The 26,425-nt window shown below is 40.0% G+C and overlaps 1 protein-coding gene across 1 annotated transcript; it reads right to left on the reverse strand.

The window, feature by feature from the left end:
- Positions 1-6: 6 nt before the first annotated feature.
- INPP1 (inositol polyphosphate-1-phosphatase) lies at positions 7-18,411 on the reverse strand. Its single transcript, XM_081815323.1, has 3 exons — positions 18,294-18,411; positions 16,944-17,312; positions 7-1,503 (listed from the first exon to the last, which is right to left on the reverse strand). Exons 1-3 carry the CDS (start codon positions 18,409-18,411, stop codon positions 1,175-1,177), a joined length of 816 nt encoding a protein of 271 aa, XP_081671449.1. The 3' UTR covers positions 7-1,174.
- Positions 18,412-26,425: the final 8,014 nt, after the last annotated feature.

A 26,425-nucleotide genomic window follows, 5' to 3' on the forward strand; every position in this document is an offset into this window, starting at 1 on the left:
AATATTGACACATTTCTAATTCAATTGCTCAACCATCCCTCGTACTCAACTACCTTGATAAATAAAATAAATTTACTTCGTTTATTGGAGCCGGATACTACAGGGCATGAAAAAGCAGAGTTTGTAGAGATTTCAAGGGGTCATTTATGCTCTTTCTGCCTGTGGTCAAGAATTCACTTAAATGATTCCATTTGATTCCCAATATTTTGAGAATTTCAATAGAAACTATTTCAATATTTTGTAGTGCTTTCTGTCATAAAATTCTATCCTCCCAAATCTTAAAAAAATGTGTTATTATTAGATTATAATATAAAGGCAACATAGTATTGCAAAGAACACAAACTCTGGAGCCAGTGTGTGTTCAAAAGCCAGCCCTGCCATTCACTTGCTGTGCAACCTCGGGCAAGTTACTTAACCTCTCTGTGCTTCCCTTTTCTCATCCATTACATTGGAATAATAATTCTTACCTCATAAAATTATTATAATTGTTAAATAATTTAATATATTTAAAGCCCTTAGAAGTGCCTGACACACAGTAAGGACTCATAAATATCTGCTGGTCTTACATTATGTTATTACTACTTATGAGTAGTTTCTTTTCCCAGCCAGTTTAAGATACCTAGAATCACAATCATTGTTAGTTATAAACAATGATTTTCTATTAGAATAAAAGGGGATTTTCAGTCTTCAGGACTGTACCAGCCCAAAACTGAGGCAACCATTAGATAAAAGATTACATCAAAAGGTGGGACAGGATATGTCAAGTTAAAAAAAGAAATCAATAAAACAGTATGTTCTCATTTCTACTGAGATAAATTCTATGTGCCATGCACACAAGTACACAATGTCCTTACAATATTTAGTAAAACATAGCTGTGGTTTTCTCTAGTGGTAGGATTAAGGATTCTTATTTTTGCTTATTTTCTGGAGAACGGGTATTATTTATTAAAAAGAAACTCATTAATAAATAAAAGCTCTATATCCAAATGTTTCTCTTCAGCTGTCAGAACTGTGATTTTTTTTCCATGTTTGCTTTTCTGTATTTTTAATTTTTTCTGCAGTGAACATTTTAGTAATTTTATAGTCAAAACAAGGCGGGGGGGGGGGCCCAGGTTATTTATTAGAATCCTAGGTGCCAGTATTCTGAGGTGGGGAGGGAAAAGGAAAAGGCATGCTATTCTACTGGGGAAAACCCACAAGGCAAGTATTTTGCAATTACCTTGGCTGTGACCTTTCTTACCTTGTTCTCCATATTCTGTTTTATAACTTCCTGTACGAGTACATCAGCCAGCGTCTTGAAGTCAACTGCAAACTTCTTGTTCTTTTCTCCCTCTTTCTTTTCTTCGATCAACAGCTGGAAGAGGGCTTCCTGCTGCCTGCATGCCCGGGCAATGTTGGCAGCTTTCTCAGACACACGGAGCAGCTCCCGGAGGATAGCTGACATTTCTGAACCTTCCAGTTGCAGCTGCTGGTGGAATTGGCACCCACCCTCTGGGCCGTCAGCTGGAAAAGTACAAGAATGTGAAAGAGAAAGCGGTTCGGAGAATGATGTCAGGGTGCATCTGGCACTATTAGACATCCCATCCGGAGGTCAACCTGGTCAGCAGGGCTGAACAGCCCGTGCATGTCGGAGTCACATCCTCAGTGGGGAAGACCAGGTAACACCTAAAATTTGAAACTTATTTTTTAAATGCTTCAAAAAAATACATTTAGTCTCAAAAGCCCATTATGCAAAGAACTGAAATCTCAGTGAAAGAAAGTCTTTGAGAATCTACGTCAGAAATCCCTAGAATGACAGGCAGGTAGATACAAGCACAATATTAAAAGGAAAGCCCAAGTCTTGGAATGACCTTAGAATGATCACACAGGCTTAGTGGCACTTGAAGGAGCGCTTTCTTTCACCATATTGGGGAAGAAGAGAGAAGTGCAAGAGGATTTATCCTATCAGTTTGGGGCCAACTGTCTAAAGTACTAGGCACCATACCAGCAAGTACTGCTGTGTCCTGTAAGACTCTGAGGCCACTCTTGGGCTAGCAGCCAACCTATCTCCCAGCCACCTTTTTTTTTTAATGGGGAAAAAAAAAAGTCCCACTCTCTGTGCTGCTGCAAAAGTTTAAAGAACAAAACATGCAGCTTGTTGGGACTTTAAAAGTTCTGGCTTCTAAGAGGTATGCTGTCATACCTTGACAGAGCTATTGGGTAATTAGGAGAGAGACGTTTCTCATTTTTCGGTAGTAGCTACATTTGACTGAAAGTTTCAACAGGCTTAACATACAATGTCATTGTGAGAATTACTGTGAGGGCTGTCAGCCTCTTTCTGTTTTACAGTCAAGGAAACCAAAGCCTGGGGAGATTGGGTAACTTCTTCAGGGTTACACAAGACTAAACGGCAGGGCTCTGAGTCAGTCCTACACACAAGCCCAGGCTCTCTATTCTCATAATCAACGCTCTCCTTTAAAAAAAAAAAAAAAAAAAAAAATTCCCTTAATGGATGCTAGGAGGCTGAGAATTCATACAACAAAGATGCCAGTGCAATGGAGTTAATTGTGATGGTCATAGTTGCTTTGTCTTAAGTTTGCCCCAAAAATGCTATTTTCTTAAGATTACAGGTCAACCACCATGAGAAAATATATCCAACCTCAACAGTAAGAAAAGGAAAGTGAATAAAAACGAGACATCCCCCTTTACTATTAGGTAGACAAGGCTGTCGTAAGTTAGCGTTCATTCTTGCACCTGTCAGCAAAGTGGGTGCTGATACTCTGCTCTTAGGCATGCAATGCAAACAAGTGGGCTTCTAGAGGGTGTCTGAGGAAAAAAATGTATCAAGATCCCTAGAAATGTCACTACCTTTAACCAGTAGTTCCATTTTGCCTTGATTTGTGTTTAAAAAAAAAAGTCAGAGTTGGGTTAAAATATTTCTTCAAAAGAAGGATTAATATTATTTACAGTAGCAAAAAGAAATAATGGCACCTGTATGCTATAAATGAGAAGTTATAAACATAAATTATAAGTAATACACATAAAATGTATACACACACGGATACATACGTATCTTGGAATACATACGCCCCAAGAGTATAAATTCAGTAACTTAGATCATTTTGGTTTCTTAGTAAATGTTCTAAGTGATTATAAGTGAAGAGAAAATAATCTGGTGAACCAATAGTATCCAAATAGCTTATCTGAAAAGCAGCATGAAGATTTCAAGGGGTCTAATTTGAAAGCTTTCTAGATAAACGATATCAGTATTGTCTATTTTCCTCAACTTTGTTAAACCTCTTTTTTTTTTTTTTTTTTAAAGAAACACTCTACCACTGCACTGTTGCATAACCAAGAAACTTTCCCCATGATGCCCTCAGAACACTCAGGTGAGCTCCTCACAGAGGCTACAAACTCCAGGAACCAACACTCCCCCTTCCCTCACACAGAAAGCTCTAAGTTTCTGCATAGCTGCCCCAGGGATCCCAAGTTTCTCCCCTTTGAACTTCACCTCTATTGCCTCAATAATGACCATCCTCCCACAACTTGGGCACAGCAACTTGACCAGTAGGAAAGAAGAATCAGCTACAAACTTCAGTCCTGCAGCTAGCAGGTGTACAGATTTTAGGAACTCATCATAACACAATAATCAGGTTTTTCAGTTCCAAAGTTATCCTAGAGTCCAACCTTAATCACTCTTTATTCTGACCGTGGGAAACACTATCATATTTTGTCAAGCTCCAAGCTGAATGACCAGTTTCAACTTGGGATTAAGCTTTCTCCAGCCATCTTAGAGGGCCCAGCACTATTTGCCTTTCTTCAGGGTCCTGGCTCCCTAAAAAAGTCTCTCACAGATATCATTATCTACATGCAGAACTTTCTGATTAATTCGTACAACTAACCTGCTACTTTCTGGCTAAATGAACCATTTCCTCCAGATGAACCTAACCACCATTCTCCCTGCTTCTCCCTAATAAGCTGCTTTCATATATCTCTCCCCATCTGTCCTCAACTCAGTTCATTAAAACCATAACCCTGAGGGGAGCGCTGGGCAATTCATCTTCACCTGGAATGATTCAAATGGAATAACAAATTATCTGTGGAGAAACTGAGGTCTGCATTCGATGCTAAATTTCTTCAGGTTTATCCATAACTCTTAGTAACACTTGCAGAAACTATTTTTCAGATGATTTTTTAAAAAAGATTTATTTATTTTAGAGAGAGAAAAAGAGGGAGAGTGTGCCCAGAGGTGGAGAGGGAGAGAGAGAATCTCAAGGAGACTCCATGCTGAGTGCAGAGCCCAACGCAGGGCTTGATCTCAGGACCCTGAGATCATGACCCTGAGATCACAACCTGACCCAAAATCAAAAGCCGGACGCTTAACTGACTGAGCCACCCAGGCGCCCGACTTTCAGATGATTTTTTAAAAGCAAGTTTACATATTCATTTTTTACCTAAGTTAGTTTTATTTAAACATTTCAAATATTTTAAATGAACTGTATTATGGACTTGTGATTAGTAAGTTATGACATTTACAATAATTTAATAGCTTAGAATACAGAAGAAGTTGTTTTTGATTAGTATTTCTTAATAATGGATCTGAGAACCACTTGTATCAGAATTAACCAAGGTGCCCACTAAAGAGACAGATTCCTGGGCTTTGTCCCAACTTGGTGAATCAGAATCTCTGGAGACAGGGCCCAGGAATCTGCATTTTTGTCAGTCTCCTAGATGATGCTAAACACTGAGATTTAATAGCTGCTGTTCTTCAGGCCCGCTTATTCTTCTTCGACACCATGCTGGCAAGTCCACAGGGGCTGGCGCCTGCTGGCAAATACCTTGGTGGAACCGTGGAGGCCCAATGGTTCTGCTACGTGTTATCCATGTGCAGAAAGAGGCCCCAGTTAAAATAATAGCTAACGTGTTCAGTGCTTACTGTATGCCAGGGATCCTTCTAAGCACTTTATATATATTATTCATTTACTTCTCACACAACCTTATGAGGAAGGTACTATTATCTCTATTTTACAGATGAAGAAACCAAGGCATGGGACATTTAAGTAGTTTGCCCAAAATCACACAGCTAGGAAGTGGCTGGGACAAGATTCAAGTCCCAGGAAACTGGCAGATGCCCTCACTCTAGCCAATAAAATTCTTCCATAAATTCTTCCATAAATTCTTAGCTGTTAACTCAGGGGAGGAGTAATTATTGGGTAAATAATCATAAGCATATTATTATTATAAGGTACACTATGTGGCAAAAAAGTAAACACACCTAGCTGATAGCAGTCACTAGTTTAACTATTAAAATCACTATCTGAGGGACGCCTGGGTCGCTCAGTCGGTTAAGCGTTTACACCTTCGGCTCAGGTCATGATCCCAGGGTCCTGGGATCGAGTCCCTCATCGGGCTCCCTGCTTGGCAGGAAGCCTGCTTCTCCCTCTCCCTCTGCCTGCAGCTCCCCCTGCTTGTGCTTGCTCTCTCTCTCTTCTCTCTCTCTGACAAAGTCTTAAAAAAAAATTTAAAAAAATCACTATCTGACATTTGACTTCCTTTCTACTCTTAGAAAATCCTTTTTCCCAGTTGATCCTCAGTGTAAACCATCTTTACTGGATGATAAAATCTCATCCATCATATTCTACTGATGTCTCTCTAACTGGCTGCCTTGGCATCAGGGGGAAGGGCTTAGCTCATGCCAAATATCTAATTCCTCTTGTATTAGTTTGCTAGGGCTGCCATAACAAAATGCCACAGACTGGGTGGTTTAAACAACAGAAATTATTTTTCTCACAGTTCTGAAGTTCCTAGAGCAAGGTGTCAGCAGGTTTGGTTTCTCCAGAAGCCTCTCTCCATGACGTGCAGATGGCCACCCCCTTGCTGTGTCCTCATATAGCCTTTCCTCTGTGCATGAGCATCCCTGGTGTCTCCCTCTCCTTTTTATAAAGACACAGATTGGATTAGGGCTCACCTATATGACCTTACTAAACTTAATCACCTTTTGAAGGCCCTGTCTCCAAATACAGTGACATTATGAGGTACTAGGGGTTAGGGCTTCAACATACAAATTTGGGGGGGCTACAACTTATCCCCTAACACCTCTTCTGAAAGAGAGACCTTGATAATCTTAGCAAATGTCAACAAAATCTATCCCTTTGTCTTTTGTTTTCTGGCCAAACAGAAATGGAGTAGGGTTGTCTTCATTTATATGGTCAATAAAGTTAATTCTGTGAGTCAGTCTTTTCTACTAGGAGCCATTCATTTTAATAGCCAAATCATTAATGATGTAGTGAACACTGATAACCTGTCATAAGCCTTACTTTGTGACAACCTATTTCAAGGCATATTTGATCAGAACAGGTTTATTTTATCTCTCTCTTTTTTTTATTATGTTAATCACCATACATTACAACATTAGTTTTTGATGTAGTGTTCCATGATTCATTGTTTGCGTATAACACCCAGTGCTCCATGCAGAATGTGCCCTCCTTAACACCCATCACCAGGCTACCCATCCCCCCACCCCCTCCCCTCTAGAATCCTCAGTTTGTTTCTCAGAGTCCATAGTCTCTCATGGTTCGTCTCCCCCTCCGATTTCCCCCCCTTCATTTTTCCCTTCCTACTATCTTTTTTTTTTTCTTAACATATAATGTATTATTTGTTTCAGAGGTACAGGTCTGTGATTCAGCAGTTTTTTACACAATTCACAGCGCTCACCATAGCACATACCCACCCCAGTGTTTATTTTAAAGATTTTATTTATTTTTCAGAGAAAGAGAGAGAGCACACAAGCAGTGGGAGTGGCAGGCAGAGGGAGAAGCAGACTCCCTGCTGAGCAAGGAGCCCAGTGTGGGACTCGATCCATGACCTGAGCTGAAGGCAGATGCTTAACCAACTGAGCCACCCAGGTATCCCTGATCAGGTTTAAAGAAGTTACATTCCTCACCATCTCAGACCAAATGTATGTTAACATCAGTGTATCACAATTTCAGATAGAAATAGTCTCTTTAGCTTTTGTGGGGTTGATCATCTCCAGTTGGAGAAATGTTGAATAAATTGAAGTTGGCAAAAAATGCTCTTAAGACTTTTCCTGGAAGCCTAAATCTCTCTACACAGACAAAACTCAATTTTAATTCCTAACCATTCTGTCATTTCATCAAAACACCAGTGTTTTAAAAATCACATTTGAGGGGCACCTGAGTGGTTCAGTCAGTTAAGCATCTGCCTTCGGCTCAGATCACGATCTCAGGGTCCTGGGACGGAGCCCCACATCGGGCTCCTTGCTCAGCAGGAAGTCTGCTTCTCCTTCCTCCCTCTCCCTCTCCCCCCAGCTTGTGCTCTCTCTCAAATAAATAAATAAAATCTAAAAAACAAATCACATTTGAATGATATGCACATATTTCAGATGTGATAAATAGTATAGTGGGAAAGACATTGGCTTTTGGAGACAAACCTGGGCTCTGCAGAGCCTTGCTTGGCCATTAACTAGCTGTGTGGCATCAGATAATTTCCTTACCCTATCTGAGCCTCTCTCCTCATTTGCAATATGAGTATAATACTTAAATTGCCAGAACATTGTGAAGATCAAGTGAGATATTTCTGGAAAAGTACCCAGCCCACAGCTTTGCATATAGTGGATCACAAATGACAGCTGTGGCTTTTAAACACAACCTCCCAGGAACCACAGTCACATGTCCTTACTTGAGAAAATAAGAGGCTGGCAACTTTATATGGGTCACCAAAATCTTTTCTGAAAATTTACTAGTCCATTAAACCCCAAAGGCTGGGAACTACTTGTAATTCTCTGAGTGACTCAGAATAAGGTTCCTGTATGTGGGCCAGATCTGGTTGCTTCGGTTTCTGGGCGTCTGACTGGAAAGTTGGCTCCTGGAGGCTGCACGACTACTCTGGCGTCATGGTAGACAGTCTACGGGTGGCTTGGCAGGATCATCATAATGTCAGGGGGGCACATTTTGTCAGGATATTCTGTGGGCATTCGAGGGCCAAGTGTGTCCATTCTTTTGCGAAGAGCCTGGCTGTACCAGAAGCTGGCCATGCCCTTTTGCTGTTCACAGTGACAGAAGTGTGACCACATGGATAAAGGCCCTCAAGAAAACAAAACTGCTCTCTCATGAATAAGCAAGTAGGTCAGAGCATTTCCGTGGACATTCATTTCTTCCTGCAGATAATCCACACCTTGTACAGAGCCTACATCTTTGCCCAGTATCCAGTGACTCCACCCCACCCCCACCATTCATATCCTGAATTCCATTTTTCACTGGTCCTCTGAAGGTGGACGGTTTGAAGCTATTGTGTGGGAGCCCTGCTGACAGGTATTGCCGTTGGGGGGCGGGGGGAGGCCAGACTTCCAGGAGATCCCCGGGTGTTTACAAGAAGATGTTTGTGGTGGCCTCTCTCAGGGGGGTGCAGATGTCCAGGAGTCTCCCTAGGTGGGCACGTGCCGAGCGGCTGGCCAAGGTTCCATTTAGCGCACATTGCTGTTGTAGGGGAAACAGACTTCGCCCCCCTCCAGTTCCTGCTCCATACTCAGCGCTGCTTTAGGTACTAGTGTAAAGAGTGGCAGCTGCCCTGGCTGAAAGGAAAGGGGACAGAAGTGGGCTCACACAAACTATGTCGGGGGTCTCCATCGGCTCTGCTGGAGCAACCAGAGAGGGCTAACATGCAACTTGCTAAAAATAGCCTCTCCTGAGACCACTGTGGATCTTTCATCTGCCCATCTGGTTACCTAGGCCGGAAGGGACCTGTATCATAAGCATTACTAGGTATTTAAATTCCACCTTTAAGCTCTCTGGAAACTAAATTATCTTTCCAGTGGATAAGCCATGTTCAACCTTCAGGTATTCGACTGTCAAACATTTCTCAGAATCCATTAAGTAGTACAGAATGGGACCGTCTGTACTCTTTTGGTGTTATTTTACTTTGATACGTATGATATTGCTGTCATCGATTCGTAGGTTCTAAGTTGAGCATTTAATAATTGATTTCCCACTATCTGTCCATTTACTCCTTTGCTCTGGACAGATTCTTAATTTGTAAATGCTATTCCCTCTGGGTGATGATGCCCGTCCACCTGCCTTCTATGCCTGATGTTTAACTTGCCTTCTCATAATGAGTTCATGGGCAAGAAACTTGAACAGATAACTTTATAAAAGAGGATATTCAGATGGCCAACAAACATATGAAAAGATACTCTACCTCGTCGGTAATCGGGAAAATGCAACTTAAAATCACAACAGGATACCACTGCATATCCAGCTCAAATGTGAAGACTAAAAATCTCACGTTTTGGTGAGGATGTGGAGCAATGAGACTCCTACACTGTGGTGTGAATGAAATTGGTAAAGCCAATGTTGGAAATTATTTGGAAGTTGTTGAATATAAGCATAACCATTTTCCTTGTAGACATATACTCAACCGAAATTCATGCGTGTATATATTAAAAGACACGCACAAGAATATTTATGAGTAGCATAATTTGTAATGACCTAACACTAGAAATAATGCAATCATCAATAAGAAGATGGAATAACCTGTGGCACATTCACATAAGATAATGCTATACAGCAGTAAGAATGAATGAATGAATTACTGCTACAGGCAACAATGTAGATGCATCTCACAGAAACAAACAGTTGCGTGAAAGAAGTCAGCCACAAAATAAATACATACTGTGCAACTGAATTTATTTGAAGTTTGAAAATAGGCAAAACTAACTTATGATGTTAGAAGTCACAATGGTGGTTCCCCTGAGAGAAGAAGGAGGAATTATTGATGGGGAGATAGGAAGGGGCTTTTAGGCACTGGTAATTCTGGATCTGAGTGACAGTTGCCTGAGTAGGCTGACTTTGTGTAAATTCATCAAGTTGTGCACTTAGAACCTGCATACTTTTCTGTATTTCTAATTTGATAAGAAGTATTTTTAAAAGTATGTGTGTGTGGAGAGAGACAGAGACAGACAGACGACAGTCCGTTCAACAGTCGGCTCCTCCGGGAACCGTTCCCGACTTTCCTTCATCTTGTGCACCTGGGCCATGGGAGCAGAGAGGCAGGCCAGATCTCTATCCCAAGTCGCCAACACTTGTACATTGGTTTGCTTCTCTGTGCTCTGTCTGGCAGGAGATTTAAAGGTGTGTGTGGTTTTTTAAAACTCTTAGTGTGTGGTTCCTTAAAACTCTTAGCATATACTTGAGAGGTGTTCAATAAATGTTGGCTGATGAACTTCCTCTTAGCTTTGTAAACATGGAATTCATCCTTGTAATATTGTTTATTGTACTTGGATTTTACTAGCATTACCCAGGGCCATTAGGCATGTGGGCCCATGTTTATTTATATAAAAGTCTGCATGTATTCTGTATTCATTTACAAAAATGAACCAAAGCTGTATCTGGATGACTAGCAACTGAACCACATTTTGTGCCACGTCAGAATCTGAGGTTATGCTTTGTCATCTAGAGGCGACCTATCTTGACAAGATTAATTTAGTTGATTAAAAGACCAAAATAGTAAGTTTAATTTGGTTTTGTTAGGAAAGATGTTAAGTATGGGATATGTAACCTTCACATTTCTCCCTCCCTCCTTCCTAACCTTCAGCTGGTGTTGACATACATGCTCCCTCTAAGCCGATCAGTCGACCTCACCGTAGCTGTCAAGGCTGCTGCTGGACCACAGTAGTCCATGTTTTTGCTCACTGATGCTGCTTAAAGCAACAGATCACAAAAATGTCCTCTGTCTCCAATGTTCTGGTAGCTTACAAGTGGGATCTCGTGCTGAAGCAGTGTTTTCCAAATTAGGAAGATCAAGAACTAACTGGGACACTTGTTAAGGATACAGATATTTAGACTTTTCCCCTGGATATATTGATTCAGGAGATCTAGACTGAGGACAGAAAACATCACTCAGCTGATTTTTATCTGACAATTTAGGGAAACAGGAGGTGCACCAGTCAGCTCTGTGTCTCATTGGTTACTTAGAAGCAGAACAGGGAATCCTATAGCTACTGCAATCAAGAATGATGGGCCTTGGTCAGCTAAAGGGTCAACTTAACATTGCCTTCTTTGTAACAAAAATTAAATGCTGGGAAAAAAAAAACCCATGCAAGTTGATCTACCTAATTAGTATTCCACATTAGCATGATACTTGCATAAAGGATCCATTCAAAGATTCTCCAGAATTCATTTGAAAACTATGAAAAAGTATTCCATTCAGAAATACTTTTAAATTTGATAGTGACCCTTTTTTAGCCTTTTCTCCATAGTTAGGAATATTTTCACTAAATAGAAACTTCATTCACTTGGATAGTTTTCTTTCTGCTGCATTTCAGTTATATGTTTAAGCTTTTATATATATGGTCAAGGATGTGTTTAGAACAAACGTGGTGTCACAAATGTAGCCTGAAATCCCACAGAAAATGAAAAATAGAAGCAGATTCAGTGTAACTATCTTAACTGTAGGAAAGAATACATATTTTTAAGAATACAAATGTAATATATAATTAAGGCAGAAAGAAAAGACACGAGATGTATGGCTTGTATAAAGAATCTTTTCCAGTAGTATATAATTTATAGTTGTGATAATTGTTTATCAGAATCTAGGCTTACTACTCTTCAAATCTGTTTCAATGTTTCCTTTCAAAGGTAACATTTTTCAATCATTTTACCTTTTTTTCTGAACATCTGCAACACTTACTTTTGACACCAACCCATTTAACACTTGCCTTTTATTGTCTGCCTGGGCTTCCTGGTAGAAAGAGTTTGTTTAGGCCATAAGAGAGCTGGTTCTTGAGCTCTGCTTTGCCTTGAACCAACTAGGTTTTCCAAGTCCCCCAACAAGGGACTTGTGTTCCTTATTTTTGTAAACATAAAAAAGGAAGGAAAGGAGGGACATAGAGCTTGAAGGAGATGATTTCTATGGTCTGTTCTAGTTCAAAACGTCCCTGTTTTTTATATTTATTTTCCAAATAAAAGAGGTTGGGGAATATTATCCAGCCTTAAAAAGGAATGAAATTCTGGTCCATTCTACAATGCAGGTGAACCTTGGAAACATTATGCTAGGTGAAATAAGCCAGACTCAAAAGAACAATTATTGTATGATTCCACTTATGTGAGGTACCCAGAGTAGTCAAATTTGTAGAGACAGAAAGTAGAATGGTGGTTAGTGAGGTTGGAGGGAGAGGAGAGTGGGGAGTTATTGTTTAATGGATCCAGAGTATCAGTTTGAGATGAGGAGTAAGTTCTGGAGATGGATAGTGGTGACGGCTGCATAGCAAAGGGAATGTACTTAATGCTCGTGAATTATACACTTGAAAATGGTTAAAAGAGTAAATTTTATGTTATCTGTATTTTACTACAATTTTTAAAGAGTAAAAAAATAAAATTATAGGTTTGAAAAATGCACATTTTATCTTTTAAAATTTTATTTCAGAGAGCGTGCATGTGCGTGCAAGAGAAAGCAGAGAGAGCATGAGCTGGGGTGGGGGAAGGGCAGAGGGAGAGGGAGAAGCGGATTCCCCACTGAGCAGGGAGCCTGAAGCAGGGCTTGAATCCAGGACCCTGGGATCATGACCTGAGCTGAAGGCAGACGCTTAACCGATTGAGCCACCCAGGTGTCCCAAAAATGCACATTTTAAAAACTGTTGATATTTATCATCTACTTAATGAGGGCATAATAAATATTTGTTGATTGAATGGAAAAAATGAGGTTGGGGGAAGGGCATGAAAAAGTAGGTTGAAAGAAGGGCACAAGCTATTTGTCTTGAAGTTGATTTTTTACAGGAATCACACTGGGTTTTTTGTTTTTTTTTAAAGATTTTATTTATTTATTTGAGAGAGAGAGAATGAGAGAGAGCACATGAGAGGGGGGAGAGTCAGAGGGAGAAGCAGACTCCCCGCTGAGCAGGGAGCCTGACGCGGGACTCGATCCCGGGACTCCAGGATCATGACCTGAGCCGAAGGCAGTCGCTTAACCAACTGAGCCACCCAGGCACCCCCACACTGGGTTTTAATACCTAGATTGTATGTTCATATGCAGTGGTTTGGGTGTGGGGGGAGGGGCTTATGAGAGCCTAAGGCCCCCATCCAAGCCAGCCCTTGGCCATCATTATTCTCTAATAGACTATAAATTCCTTGAGAGCAGGATACACATTTTTTTTCCATCTTCTCATGACACACAGTGGGAGTTCTGTTGGTTAATTGATTGATATTCATTCCATTGGAGATAAACATGTTTAAAAGGATTTTCTTCCACCCAAATTCATCTGTAAGGGATTACTCATTATACAAGTTTTCAGATTATAACTGTTAGAAAATGTGATTCAGAGGAGTTCTTTACAGATTTTTTGGAAGATGGCTATTATTTTTTTTTTTTACTGTAATGATAAAATAACACGACCAAAATACATTTTCTGAATATTATAGTAGGAAAGCAAAGGTCATAGATCACATTATGTATCATTTTTTTGCAGACTGGGTTTAGCAGGATACCTCCTGTCTTTCTACTTCTACTTTGTAGAGGCAAAAGTTGATTTTTAACAGATATTTACTAGTGTTGAATAAATCAATACCCAATATTGAATGTAACATTTACCTTTAAAGGAGCACAAACTAATAAAATAATATAGTCCTTTTACTTGAAAAGTTCAAAATAGTAAAAAGACATAAATGTTTTGTTAGAGCCAATATGTAAATCTACTAAATTCTCTTGAATTCTTGCTAATCCTGCACCATGGATAAGTGTCTAAGCTGGGTAATATTTACCTTCTCGATCTGATTTTTTATTTCTATCTCCCCCATTCTTTGCTATTAATGATGCTTACCATCAGCCAATTTTTTTTTTTAAGATTTTATTTATTCCTTTGAGAGAGAAGAGAGCGCACAAGCAGGAGGAGAGGCAGAGGGAGAGGGAGAAGCAGGCTTCCCACTGAGCTGGGAGCTAGCCATGGGACTTGATCCCAGGACCTGGAGATCATGACCTGAGCCGAAGGCAGACGCTCAACCATCTGAGCCACCCAGGCACCCCAACCATCAGCCATATTTTTAAAACAGACCTGTTATTCCCAGATCAAATTGGGATTATATGTGATTATATGTGATTCTTACAGACTCCCAGAAAAAAAAATAAGTGCTCTAGAATTTGGAAGATCAGATCCTATTTAAAAAGCAACTGATATTGAAAAATTTGACATCACTGTAACTAAATTAAGTTCTTAAGCAATATTAAAAGACCGGTTTCCTTTGCTCATTTGAATTTAACTCTTTTGTTATTAATTATAACTCTCATTAGCATTTTGGGAAATCTACCATCATCACTCTGTAAAGAAAAGGACAAGTATCTATTGATATAGTTAGCAAATACTTACATTAACTTAAACTTGGATAATTAAGTTAGGAGATTTTAAATATTTAATTGATTAAAAATAAAAACAAGCCAGCAAACAACCCTCTTCACCCCTCAAAAGAAGTAAAGAAAAGGAATGGAGAGAGAAGAAAAGGAAAGAAAACTCTTGACCTTTTCCATTGTGGTAATTCATCTTAACAAATTCTTTTATAGATGTTTAATATTCTATTTTGCTAATTTGTTCTTATATATAATTGACCATATTTTATGCCCAAGGAAAGCATTTTTTTTTCTTTTTTTGGATGGGGTTAGGTCATTTTAATAAAAGCTATAAATAAGTTATTAAAATTTGCATGCTTGTCTTCTCTAGTTAGGAGAACAAAAGGGGTAGAAAATAAATCTGTGATATGAATGAGAAATGATCAAGCACAGTATTTTGCTGTGGCTTACTAGTCACAGAAATCTGCATTATAGCCCATTAATAAGAGGTTCTTATAACATTAGAGGACTTGAATTAACATTGCATACCACATAAAAAAGACTAAACATGCAAAAATGTTTGCTAGGTTCAATCACCAGGAGGCTTGACTACAAAAGGATATAAAAGTTTCAGATTTCCTAAATGGGTGACATCATTATATTAGTAAAACCATAGCTTCCAGATAAGAACATTTTATGTCCAGGAATGAGAAGAGGTTATATCAGCTATTCATTCCAGCAACAGTTATTTCCCATCTGTGCTTCCCAACCTTGCCTTTTTAAAAAATTTTATCATTTTGACCTATTTGAAGTATCATCTCCTAACCGTAGAGATTCTGATTCAGGAAGTCCCAGGCTGCAACATGGGAATCTTTTTAAACCACTTTTGTGGCCACCTCCCCGATGTGTCCACCACCTGAAGTAATTTTTTAAATTAAGCAAATTTGGGAAACACTACTACGCTAATCACAAGAGATGGGAAGCAAAATGCTATCAACTCTGCTTTGTTTCTAAACTCTAAACCAAACGAAAACATCAATGTACATAGTTTTATTAGCTTCACTACAAGATTCAAAATACTTTAACAAGGATATTTATGAAGGACACACATCCAGAAAAAGTTCTCATATATATCATCCTCACCTTTAATAAATGAAGAAAACACTTGTTTTTATTAATCACTTTATATAACATAATTATCTTTTACACAATTTATCTACAAGACAAAGTAGAATAAGACATTTCCTAATTGTTATCAGAGACAGAAATCAAAGAAGAAATACATATATAATGAGAAATTTTATAATATTCATTTGACAGTCCTTGTATGTCCAAATAAGACATTTTTTTTTCCAGGACTACCACAAGTATAATTATAATTTAAATCTGTAATGAGATATTTCACATCAAATGGCAAGTCCAGGCTGCAATCTCCAAGCACGTGGTGGTTTAGTCCAAAAGCATGAAAAGAAATGGTATCTTATGCAAAAAGTGTAACTTATGCATCTTATGTAATCCTCTTTATGACCAAGAACTAACTTCAAGAGTAGTAGAAAAATCCACAAAAGCTTAAAAACAAAGTGGCTTCTAAATAAGAATTCAAACAAATAGGTGTTGAAAAATGAACTCTTCCATTGCCTTTATGTTTTTTTCTTTATATTCCCTATTTTTAAAGTTAAAAATGAGGTTACTTAGCTAATTCATCAGTCAATAGTAATTCAGTGGATCATTTTCATCATCAGACTATTATAGGGCTGAGAGGGCTGATCCTTATCAACTTGTTTGGTTTCAAAGTTAGGAATCACAGGAAAAGGGCCCCCCCAAAAATGTTTTATTCAACACGTTGGATCCACTTAAGTGGTCCGTCCATATAGCCTTAAGCCACTGTTCTTTTGAAGTGAATTCGATTCACATAGTGGGCAAACTTATTATTCAACGCCTTAAAATTAGCTTTAGAACTGGGAATCTCCAAAATATACACCTTAGTTGTTTACATGTATTCTTCATGGATGGACTAAATAATCTAGGGATTTTTTTTTTTTTTTCATGCTCTTTGTGTCTAACAGCGTTCCTGATTCGGCCAAAGCCCTGTTAAAATTTTTCCCACCTACTATCCTAGCCACACCAACTATGAATGCACATCTCACAAAGCCGCCCTTCAAAATGCAGAGAATTAAAAGCAAGGAAGTAAAGACTTTTCTAAATATAGTCCCATCATGTTTATTTTACTCTCATCTAGTAGGTCACTAGCGGCAGCCAGCAGCTACGGACACTTACAAGCATCTCCCAAAGCAAAACCAAGGGGCGCTTGACAGCTACGCCATCTACCTGTTGAACCTGGGCCACTGCTCTCGACAACTGTCAGCTTCTTCGACCTAGAAATGCTAATAATGATCGATTTTTTTTTTTTTTTTTTAAACAAAGTTGTTTGCTAACCTTTCTTCCCACCCTCTGTTTCTTTCGGGTCATTTCTGCCGGGCGGGGGGAGCCGCGGGATTCGCGAGCTCCTCGGCCCGGCTGGCTGCAGCAGCGATGCGGGGCGGGCCAGGCCGGGTGGCAGCCTGGCCGCCGCGGGCAGAGCTCGTCACAGGCCGGGGCGCAGAAGCACGGAGCCTCCTGGCCCCGATTTTACTCACCTACCTTCCGCAGGGGCGATGAGGCGCGTGCCGGTCGCCCAGCTCGGGGACCCAGATCCGAGGAGTAGGGAAGCAGCGGCGGGACGCGAGGGGAACGTAAGAAGGAGAACGTATTACCTAAGCCGGGGATGCGGAGCGAAGGAGGCTGCAGCCTTTCCCTCCAGAAACGGAAGAGGCGGGGGAGGAGGAGGAGGAGGAAAATGCGGCTGCGGCGGAGGTGGCCGGCGCGGAGGCGAGCGGAGGGGCTGTAGGCGTCTGGCCGCGGGCTTAGCGCGACGGCGAGGGGCCGGGAGCTCGGCGGAGGCCGCCCGAGGGGGAGGCGAAGCCGGCCGTCGTGCTCGCTGCCTGGCTTGGCGGTGGCTCGCAGACCTCAGCATCCGCGGGGCCGCCGCTCGCTCGGCTCCCCGGGGACCGCGGCGTGGCAACGCGGTGACGCCTCGAGGCTCCCGGGGCGGGCGAGGGCATCCCACGCCCGCCGGGGCCAGGCCTCTGCGACGTCACAAATGGAGCTTGATGATTCAGGCGAGGGGTGCTAGGAAGCAAAGGGCTCCCGGGTCACCTCATCCACTGTTTCTGTTCTTTCCTTGTAGCCGCCCACGAATTCGCTTGTAAAATCTTCCTCCTCCATTTTCCCGTCCACTTCTTTGGAGATTAAGGGTTTGGCAGACGAGTTGGCAGCTGGGAAGATAAGACTTCCTGCCCGTGGCATTCGGGTCCCATTATTCTAATAGAAATGTCAAGTGTGCTGGTTGTTCAAACCACAGCAGTGTCTCCTGGGCGCTTGCCTTATAAGGTGTGGGCCTAGGGCACCTTGACAGAAGCACATCATGGGTAGGGAACTTCTCTCTCTTCAGCCCTTTAAACTGTGGCATTCAGTATACCTTAAAAATGGTTTGGAATCGGGGGGAGGAGTCCAAGTTTTGAAAAAACCACATAAGATTTTGAGTAGAAGGGGCCTGTCAGCTAGCTGGCCCAGCAAGTTGAATGTTGTTTGTGGGTGCATTGGGCTTTCTGCACATCCTTTCCCTTCCTGGCACGCCTAGGAAATGATCAAGTCTGCAAGGCCCCAAATAGGGTAAACGAAAGAGGCTGCTGCTGCGGGAGTAACTGGAGGGCCAGGGAGACCAGTATCTATATACCTGTAACTCATTCCATGGCAAGAAATTGGGGAAATGTTGTAAAGTTCCAGCTGGCAGGTTTTCTTATCTGTATTTTCCCCAACTGCCCAAGACTCCCTTGAGTTACCAACACTTGGTTGTTGAGGAACAGTGAGGAACTACCAAGACGGGAGACTGGGGCAATACCCGACTTGTCAGACTCCAGGAAATGGTGCTTGAAACTTCACATCACCCAGACTGAATTCATCTTTCTGCTCCCATTCTGCTTCTGTGGTCTCTAGCTTGAGAGAACTCAAGTTCTTTTGCCTGGAGGATTCTCTAGCTGCTATAATAATAGCTAGCAGCACCATGCTAGACGCTTTTTGTGTTTTATAGCTGTTCATTCTTAGGTGAATCCCGTGGTAGGAATTACTGTTATCTCCACTTAATAAAGAATAGAACGGACTTTGAGAAGTTAGATAATTTATTTAAACGTGTATATGTTGTGAGGCCAAGTTTGAACCCAGCAATATGACTCCAGGATTCACATTATATGACTTATTCATGCTTTAAAAACCTTTCTCCAACACTAAGTTTGAGAAGGATTAAAAGATATAAATTTTTTAGAAGTTTTCAAAGTTTGGGGCGCCTGGGTGGCTCAGTCGGTTAAGCGTCGGTCTGCCTTTGCCTCAGGTCATGATCCCAGGTTCCTGGGATGGAGCCCCAACAGGGGCTCCCTGCTCAGCAGGAGAGTCTGCGTCTCTCTCTGCCCCTCCCCCTGCTCTTGCACATTTTCTCTCTTTCTCTCTCAAACAAATAAATAAAATCTTAAAAAAGAAGTCTTAAAAGTTCAAGGAGAAAATATAACTGAATTGCTTTTAATCTGAAAGTAAGCTTGGAACAAAGGGCAAAATTGCAAAGGAAAAATGACAGACTTGACTATAGAATTTTTAATTTCTTTCATAAAAAAACCCCCCATTAAATTAAAAGACAAGTAAAAACTACCAAAAATTTGCAATATATTTGAGATAAGAGAGTAACATTTTTTTAAATAGAGGTCTGACAAATAAAGTATAAATATCCTGTTAAAAAATGGACAAAAATGTAAATTAGTGAAGTCATGAAAGAAAAGTGTAAATGGCCAAACACATTTTTAAGGGAGGCCAAAACTTAAAACGCTAATGCACCATGAAGTTGACTGAGAATAAAAGCTAGTGATTTAGGCCAGGGACCCTTGAGGCAGGATGCGTGGCAAACGACCAAACTCAGTACTGAGAAGGACATAAATTACTTCAGTGTTTCTGGAGGGCAATTTGGCCAAATGCAGTAAAAGCTTCAAAAATGTTCAAACCCTTTGACTCAAAAACTGCATTTCTGGGAATTCATAATACAGGAATTGACAACTATTTTCTGTAAAAGCCCAGATAGTAAATACTTTAGGCTTTGCAAGCCACATATGTCTCTGTTGTTTTTCTTCTTTGTGTATGTGCTTTTGTTTTTAAAACCTTTTAAAAATAGGAGAGCTATTAGCTTGAGGGCTGTAGAAAAACAGGCTGTGGCCTGAAATTGGCGTGAGGGCAGTGATGTGTGCAAAGAGTAGACTACAAAAAAGTTCATCACAGTGTATTTGGTAATAGCCAAAAGAGAAAGCACACTTAATGTCTGAGGATAGAAATTAGTTACAGGGGTGCCTAGGTGGCTCAGTCGTTAAGCGTCTGCCTTCGGCTCAGGTCACGATCCCAGGGTCCTGGGATTGAGCCCCGCATGGGTCTCCCTGCTCTGTGGGAAGCCTGCTTCTCCCTCTCCCACTCCCCCTGCTTGTGTTTCCTCTCTCCCTGTGTCTCTCTCTGTCAAATAAATAAATAAATAAAATCTTTAAAAACAAAACAACACAAAAAAGTTGCCAAATGATATTTGTTGCATGAGATAGTATTCATGACTTACTACATGGAAAAATACAGTTAAGAAAACCGTATCTATGTTACATCCCAAATACAACATAATCCTGTGTATGTATGCAGAGAAAAAGATATGGAAAGATGTAAACACACTAAGCTGTTGATAGTGGTCTTGGGTAGGGGTGACATTGTAGATATTTGGTTTTCTCTTACGTGTGTTCTTCCTATAATGGATATGTATTCTTTTGTAATAAGCAAAAATATAAGAAAATTCACTTAGGCAACAACAACAACTTAGGTTGTCAATTTGAGAAGATCTGCCCTGAATTCACTCTCCCAGATGGAGCTGTTTGCTGTCTCTTCTGTGCTCCTCAAATGCATAATGGTTTTTTGAGTACCATTATTTACTTAATTAGAGAATGGTTAATACCATCATTTAGTTAAGCATTGCTCTTTTATTGGATCAGGGTTCCTGATATTTCACTATTGTAAGTATGCTGGTTATTTTCAGCTAGCTCTCCGCCAGATCCATTTTCCATCCTTCTCTGCTAGATTCTTGTCTTTCTGAAGGCAGAACTTTCATTAGCTATTTTCTCTGGGCTCTCTTGCCAGCTGGCTTCCAGGTAAGGTTGACCAATGGGCGATACCGACAATAGGTTGGAGGGTGGAAAAGGAGAAAAGTCAGGGTATTTATTCCTACCTCTTTTCCCAGTTTGGACCTCTAAGTCAAGGTGGCTCTCCCTTCACTGCTCTGCTGATTTGATCTCCTCCCCTTATCCCTTCAGTCCTAGCGATGGTCACAGCCTCTTAGGTTGCAAGAGCCTGGGTACCTTCACGTCTCTTATCATCTCCATGTCATGTTATATCCCTTCACCCTACTGTAAACCTAATCCAGAACTTCTGTAAATAGTCCCTTCAATACAATCTCTTCTGCTGAGACATCTGAGTAGAGGTTGGTTCTTGTTAGGACAGACTGATCATATTAAAGAACACTGGTGAACCTCATAGAACACGAATCTTTTATTTCTTAAGTTACAGGCCTGGATATGCTCAGATTTTATATCTGAGATTTGGACTATTTGCAAGGTAATTATAGAAAGATTTACAAGTTTCCTAAAGCAGGAATTTAAAATTACTGTGAGGCCAGTGTTGGGGAATGTAATGCTTTGACTATTGTTCCCACTTCTCTAGTAGTTTCTGAGAAATAACAGTCCATTGCATTTTATTGAAATCAAATAGTACAACATAGTGGTGTTCAAACTTTTATGTTTTCAGTGGAATCTTTTTTAAATGTTTCGTGTTTTAAAAGATTTTATTTATTTATTTGATAGAGAGAGACACAGCACGAGAGAGAACACAAGCAGGGAGAGTGGGAGAAAGAGAAGCAGGCTTCCCGCTGAGCCGGGAGCCCTATGTGGGGCTTGATCCCAGGATTCTGGGATCATGACCTGAGCCGAAGGCAGATCCTTAACTGACTGAGCCGCCCAGATGCCCCTCAGTGGAATCTTTAAGAAAATATTCTTATATTGCCTCTAACAAATAAATAAAAGTCAGATGCAGAGTTAAAGGAACCTTCCTCATTTTAAGGCATACTCTGGGACCTCCCTACAGAACCCCAGAGCTCTTTGGAACACGGTTTGGAAACACAGATTTAAAGAGTCCAAGAGTTCTATAAGATTTATCCTTCCAGTATCTATTGTACTTCTTTAGGTTAGACTCCTAGAATTACATAGTCTACAATATGACTTTATCAATTGCCCTTCAAAACACTCCTCGCTGTGAGTGATGTTGCCTATCTCATTACTGCATCTATTATCAAATACACACAAAAAACCCTTCCTAATTTTTCATCATAGTCTTAATTCCATTTTTATTACTGCTGAGAGAATTTTTCCCATGTCTATTTGCTATTCGTGTTTCCTTCTCTCTTCTGCCTTCCCCCGCTTCTTTAGCCACCTTTGCATGTTTGGCCATCTCTCTATTCATTCAATATGGATTAATTCCTTGTAATGTATCTGGGCACAATGCTAACGGGTATAAGCAGTAAACAGTATAGTTATGCTTCTGCACTCCGGGAGCTCAAAACTAGCAATATTTTAGTCTTAGTATTTATCTTGTTCAAGTCCATTGGCAATATGTTAAGAATGGCAACCCTTTGGGGCGTGGCTCAGTCATTGGGCATCTGCCTTTAGCTCAGGTCATGATCCCAGGGTCCTGGTCAGTGGGGAGCCTGCTTCTCCCTCTCCCACTCCCCCTGCTTGTATTTCCCTCTCTCGCTGTCTCTCTCTCTGTCAAATAAATAAATAAAATCTTAAAAAAAAAATGGCAACCCTTTGTCACATTTGTTATGAATAATTTTCGTAGTTCGCCTTTTCATTGTATTGTAGGGTTTTTACTATTTACAAAACCAAAATTTTTTATGGAGTTGTCTCTGTATCTTTGTTTCTATGCCTAGAAAATCCTTTTTAAAAGATCGGACCAATATTCACTTATATTTCTTCTAATACCTTTTACTATTTGATTTTTAGGATTTAAGTTTTTAGTAATCTGGAAATTATTTTGAGAAGCTCTAAGTTGATTCCTCGCCCCACCCCCCAAATATCTAGTCAATTTTCCTGACATTGTTCTTGAGCAAACATCCTTTTCCCACGAATGTGTGATGGCCAATGTATACATTAAGCTGTTTTGTGCACTAGGCCATATTTCTGAGCCTTCTATTTTCTTTCTTTCATCCTCTTCTGGATTACTGTGCCAATGGTATAGCTTTTTTTTTTTTTTAAGATTTTATTTATTTATTTATTTGACACAGAGAGAGAGAGACAGTGAGAGAGGGAACACAAGCAGGGGGAGTGAGAGAGGGAGAAGCAGGCTTCCCACAGAGCAGGGAGCCCGATTCGGGGCTCGATCCCAGGACCCCGGGATCATGACCTGAGCCGAAGCCAGACGCTTAACGGCTGAGCCACCCAGGCGCCCCGGCATAGCTTCTTGATATCAATAGAGTAACTCTGCCAAAATTCACCTTTTCAAAATATTCAAAATATTCTAAATAAGTGCTTTCAGAGGAAATTATTGACTTTTTTTCTGGTTATAAAATCAATGCATTATGAAGAAAAGTTTGTGGAAACTCAAAAAATATGAAAAAATGTAAAGACGGAAACAAAACCCACCCCCAATACTATAACCATTAGCATTTTAGAGTATAATGTTCCATCTTCTCTCTGCATGTATATTTATTTTTACAAATATTACTAAACATGTTGTTTTATGAACTGTTGTTTAATCATCACATATGAGCATTTCACCATATCGTTAAATATGCTTTATAGAGTTTTTGAAATATGATTTTTAATGGCACTTTAGCCAAGGCCTCTCGGGTAAGGCTCAGCAGTAGCGTGGGCCGCGGGCAGCTCTCACGGCCTTTCCGGACTCGGTCATGCCCTTCCTCAGGCATACCGAACTAGATCGAAAGTCACCAGTTGCTCTCGCATAGGTCAACGCCGCATGCCTGCTTCTGCCACAGCTCACAACCTGAAATCGGCTGCTGGACACTTGGTTTTGACTAGCTCACTGGATTTTAATGAGTCACGCAGCATTTGCCATCCACGGATCTTCCGTCAGGCGTCTGTAAAGATGACTTAACTGTAGGATAGCATGTAGTTAACAAATAGGGAAAATGGAGGTTACCCGCACAAGGAATAAATTTGAATTGATTTAGTTGTAAGAGATTCCTAGCACTGTATTGCATAATCTTATTTTTGTGTTCCTTTTAAATCATTAACTAGTATGAGTTGTTTGTACTTGTCTTAGAAAAGATTGAACAACCCTCGTGAAAACAAAGCATATCTACGACTTTTTTTTAGATCTGAGGTAGAAATCCTTAACATTTGTGATAGAATGTTACAACTTCGTGAGTTTTCCTTCAGTTACAGTGCAAACTTACTGAACTATAATAAACTAGTGAGAACTGGATAGCTATTGAGGCTACAAGTGGCTGAGGTATCAAAAGCAAAGGATAACTTTTTAGAACAAGTCATGCAGGTATATTTACAGGCATTTTCCAATGCATGGGCATATAGGCTTCTGCCTAACAAAATTTTTGGGCTTAAGTATTTATCTTCATTCTATCACTACACACACACACACACACAGAGTGTATATATGTTCATAAAATGGGAATTATATGCATTCCCACTTACTTTTCCACAGACATGTTGCTAGATGTAAAATATAGTAATTGTCAAAGTCTTGAAGTATATGGATCCTTAGGGTCTCAGCTCCCCTCTATCTCAATTAACTCTGGATTAAATTAAATTAAATTAAATGCTGGAATCTGAGAGCCAAAAGTTCAGGGAAGGGACACTGGATTGCCTTCTCCTGGGCTTCATTTGAACATTCCTTAGTGAACTGCCCAGCCCAGCCCGTGCTTATTAGGTGTACAGTATTCTGCTGTTCAGCACAAAGGTTACCCGCTGGAGCACGCATATTATCAATGAGTCATTTCCTCCAATTCTTAAACTTTCCTGGATATTTTCTTGTTTTCTTTAGCTATCCAGAGAAAACCTAAAATCAACTTACTGTTGGATCCTCCGTGATACTCTTTAGTTTGTAAGATCATTTTATTGCATACTTTGTTATCTCAGAATATTTACATCCTGATCGCTTATTCCTTTTGTGTACTTTGCTTTGGAATAAGTTTGCCTAGCTTTATTTTTAGAACTGTTAACAATTTCGTAATTATATTTTGGATATTACATGACAAGGATGATTATGACATTCATTTCATAGGGAATAAGACATTAAACATCTTTTAATTTTTTAGGCATTCCGTAATAGAACTTTAAGAGGCTTCTTTAAAATGTCTAACACCCAGAATCAAGTTCTTTTCCTAAGCCACACCCATATCATCTGCTCCATACATCATATTACCAAATCATTCTGGTAAAAACTTAAGCCAACATGAGACTGGAAAAACAAGAGGAGACAAGGAGTGGATCTATCATATGCTGATTATACTGGGTTTTTAATTTGTTAAATAACTTCTTTCTCTGATATTTAAGTGCCTCATTATTTAGGTAATATTTGGAGACCTATATTTGGGCACATGGGACTGTGCTATGACTCCTAATACCTTACAACTTAAAAATAATCCTAGCTTTTAAAATGTCTTCACAAATACTAAAATCTGACCCTAAATGATTTTCACAAGTGTTTTTATAGAATGTGCTGACACTGAAATGTTTGCTTACTGTGACTAATCTCGAGTTTCCACAAAAGAAATGTTATAAATGGAAAGAAAACCTTGGAAAATTAGAAAGAACATACATTTGTCTCTTTTTTTTAAAATTTATTTCACAGTTTCTTTCTTCATGCAGATTTTCCCCCTCTTTTTCCACAAGAAAAGTTAAATATATTACCTGGCAAATACAGTTACATTTTATCTTGGAAATAATAGTAAATGCAGTTCCACAGATGCCTCTGTGAGGACCAGTGAGTTAAGTGAAAGGGGCAGATCATTGCTTGACACCAAGATGAGGAAAAGGAAGTGAATTCCCAGCCACCACACACTTCTCCACGCCATTTCTGGCCTCCTGGCTCTCCAACACCTTTCAAGTGAGTGTGGACGTTCTGTCCTTAACACACTCTAGAGTCTGCGAGCAGGTCAGCATACTGCAGCAGCTGTCTCTAAGTTGTTGTCCTTGGAGTCACAAGTTAAAACTTGAAAAAAAAAAAAAAGAAATCTTTGATGTTACCATTTACCATCAATCTTTGATCAGCTGCAAATTATTTCCTATTTCACCCACTCTGAATCTTAAAAACACATACCAAACATTGCTGTCTTGCCTTCCACCATCTGTTTGCTCTAAGCAACTCTCTTGCTCCTAAATATAGGCAGAAATTTCACAAATTTCCGTTGATTTTACCACTAATATCATGGGATGAGTTATTTTTGTTTTTTTGATTTAGGATTTGGAGGAAAGAGCCTCGAAGGAGGGATTTTGAGCATTGTAGCTGCAAGAATACTGATAATTACAACTTTCTTTCCTTAGCTCTTAGGGAAAGTGAATATAGTATTAAGAACATAAAAGTCTCACCAGCTGAGCATCAGAACAATATAAAAGTGACCCTGAAAAGGACTCAAAGCTTTCCTGTATGAGTGAAAAACCGTATTATTTTGACATTCATTTGATTTATTTCTCCTCCCCAAAAGAGATACCAGATATTAGGGAATCTGGTGTTCATCAGAGGAAAGTCTATGCATACTTTAACACAAATTTTAATCTACTTACATTTTTATAATTATTATTGCTATGTATGCATACATACAAACAGTTTTAGGGAAACCCAGGAGAGTTTAAAGGCCATAATTGTTACAAAAGATCTTCCTGATTACACAGTTCCCTGTGGGACTTGCTAACATCACAGAATTTGTAACCCAACTTACCAAATTTATGACAGAGCAGTTTACTCATTTACTCATTTCAGGAGG

The sequence above is a fragment of the Leptonychotes weddellii genome, chromosome 3 (assembly GCF_054177405.1).
Source record: "Leptonychotes weddellii isolate Sample4059 chromosome 3, ASM5417740v2, whole genome shotgun sequence".
Taxonomy (NCBI): domain Eukaryota; kingdom Metazoa; phylum Chordata; class Mammalia; order Carnivora; family Phocidae; genus Leptonychotes; species Leptonychotes weddellii.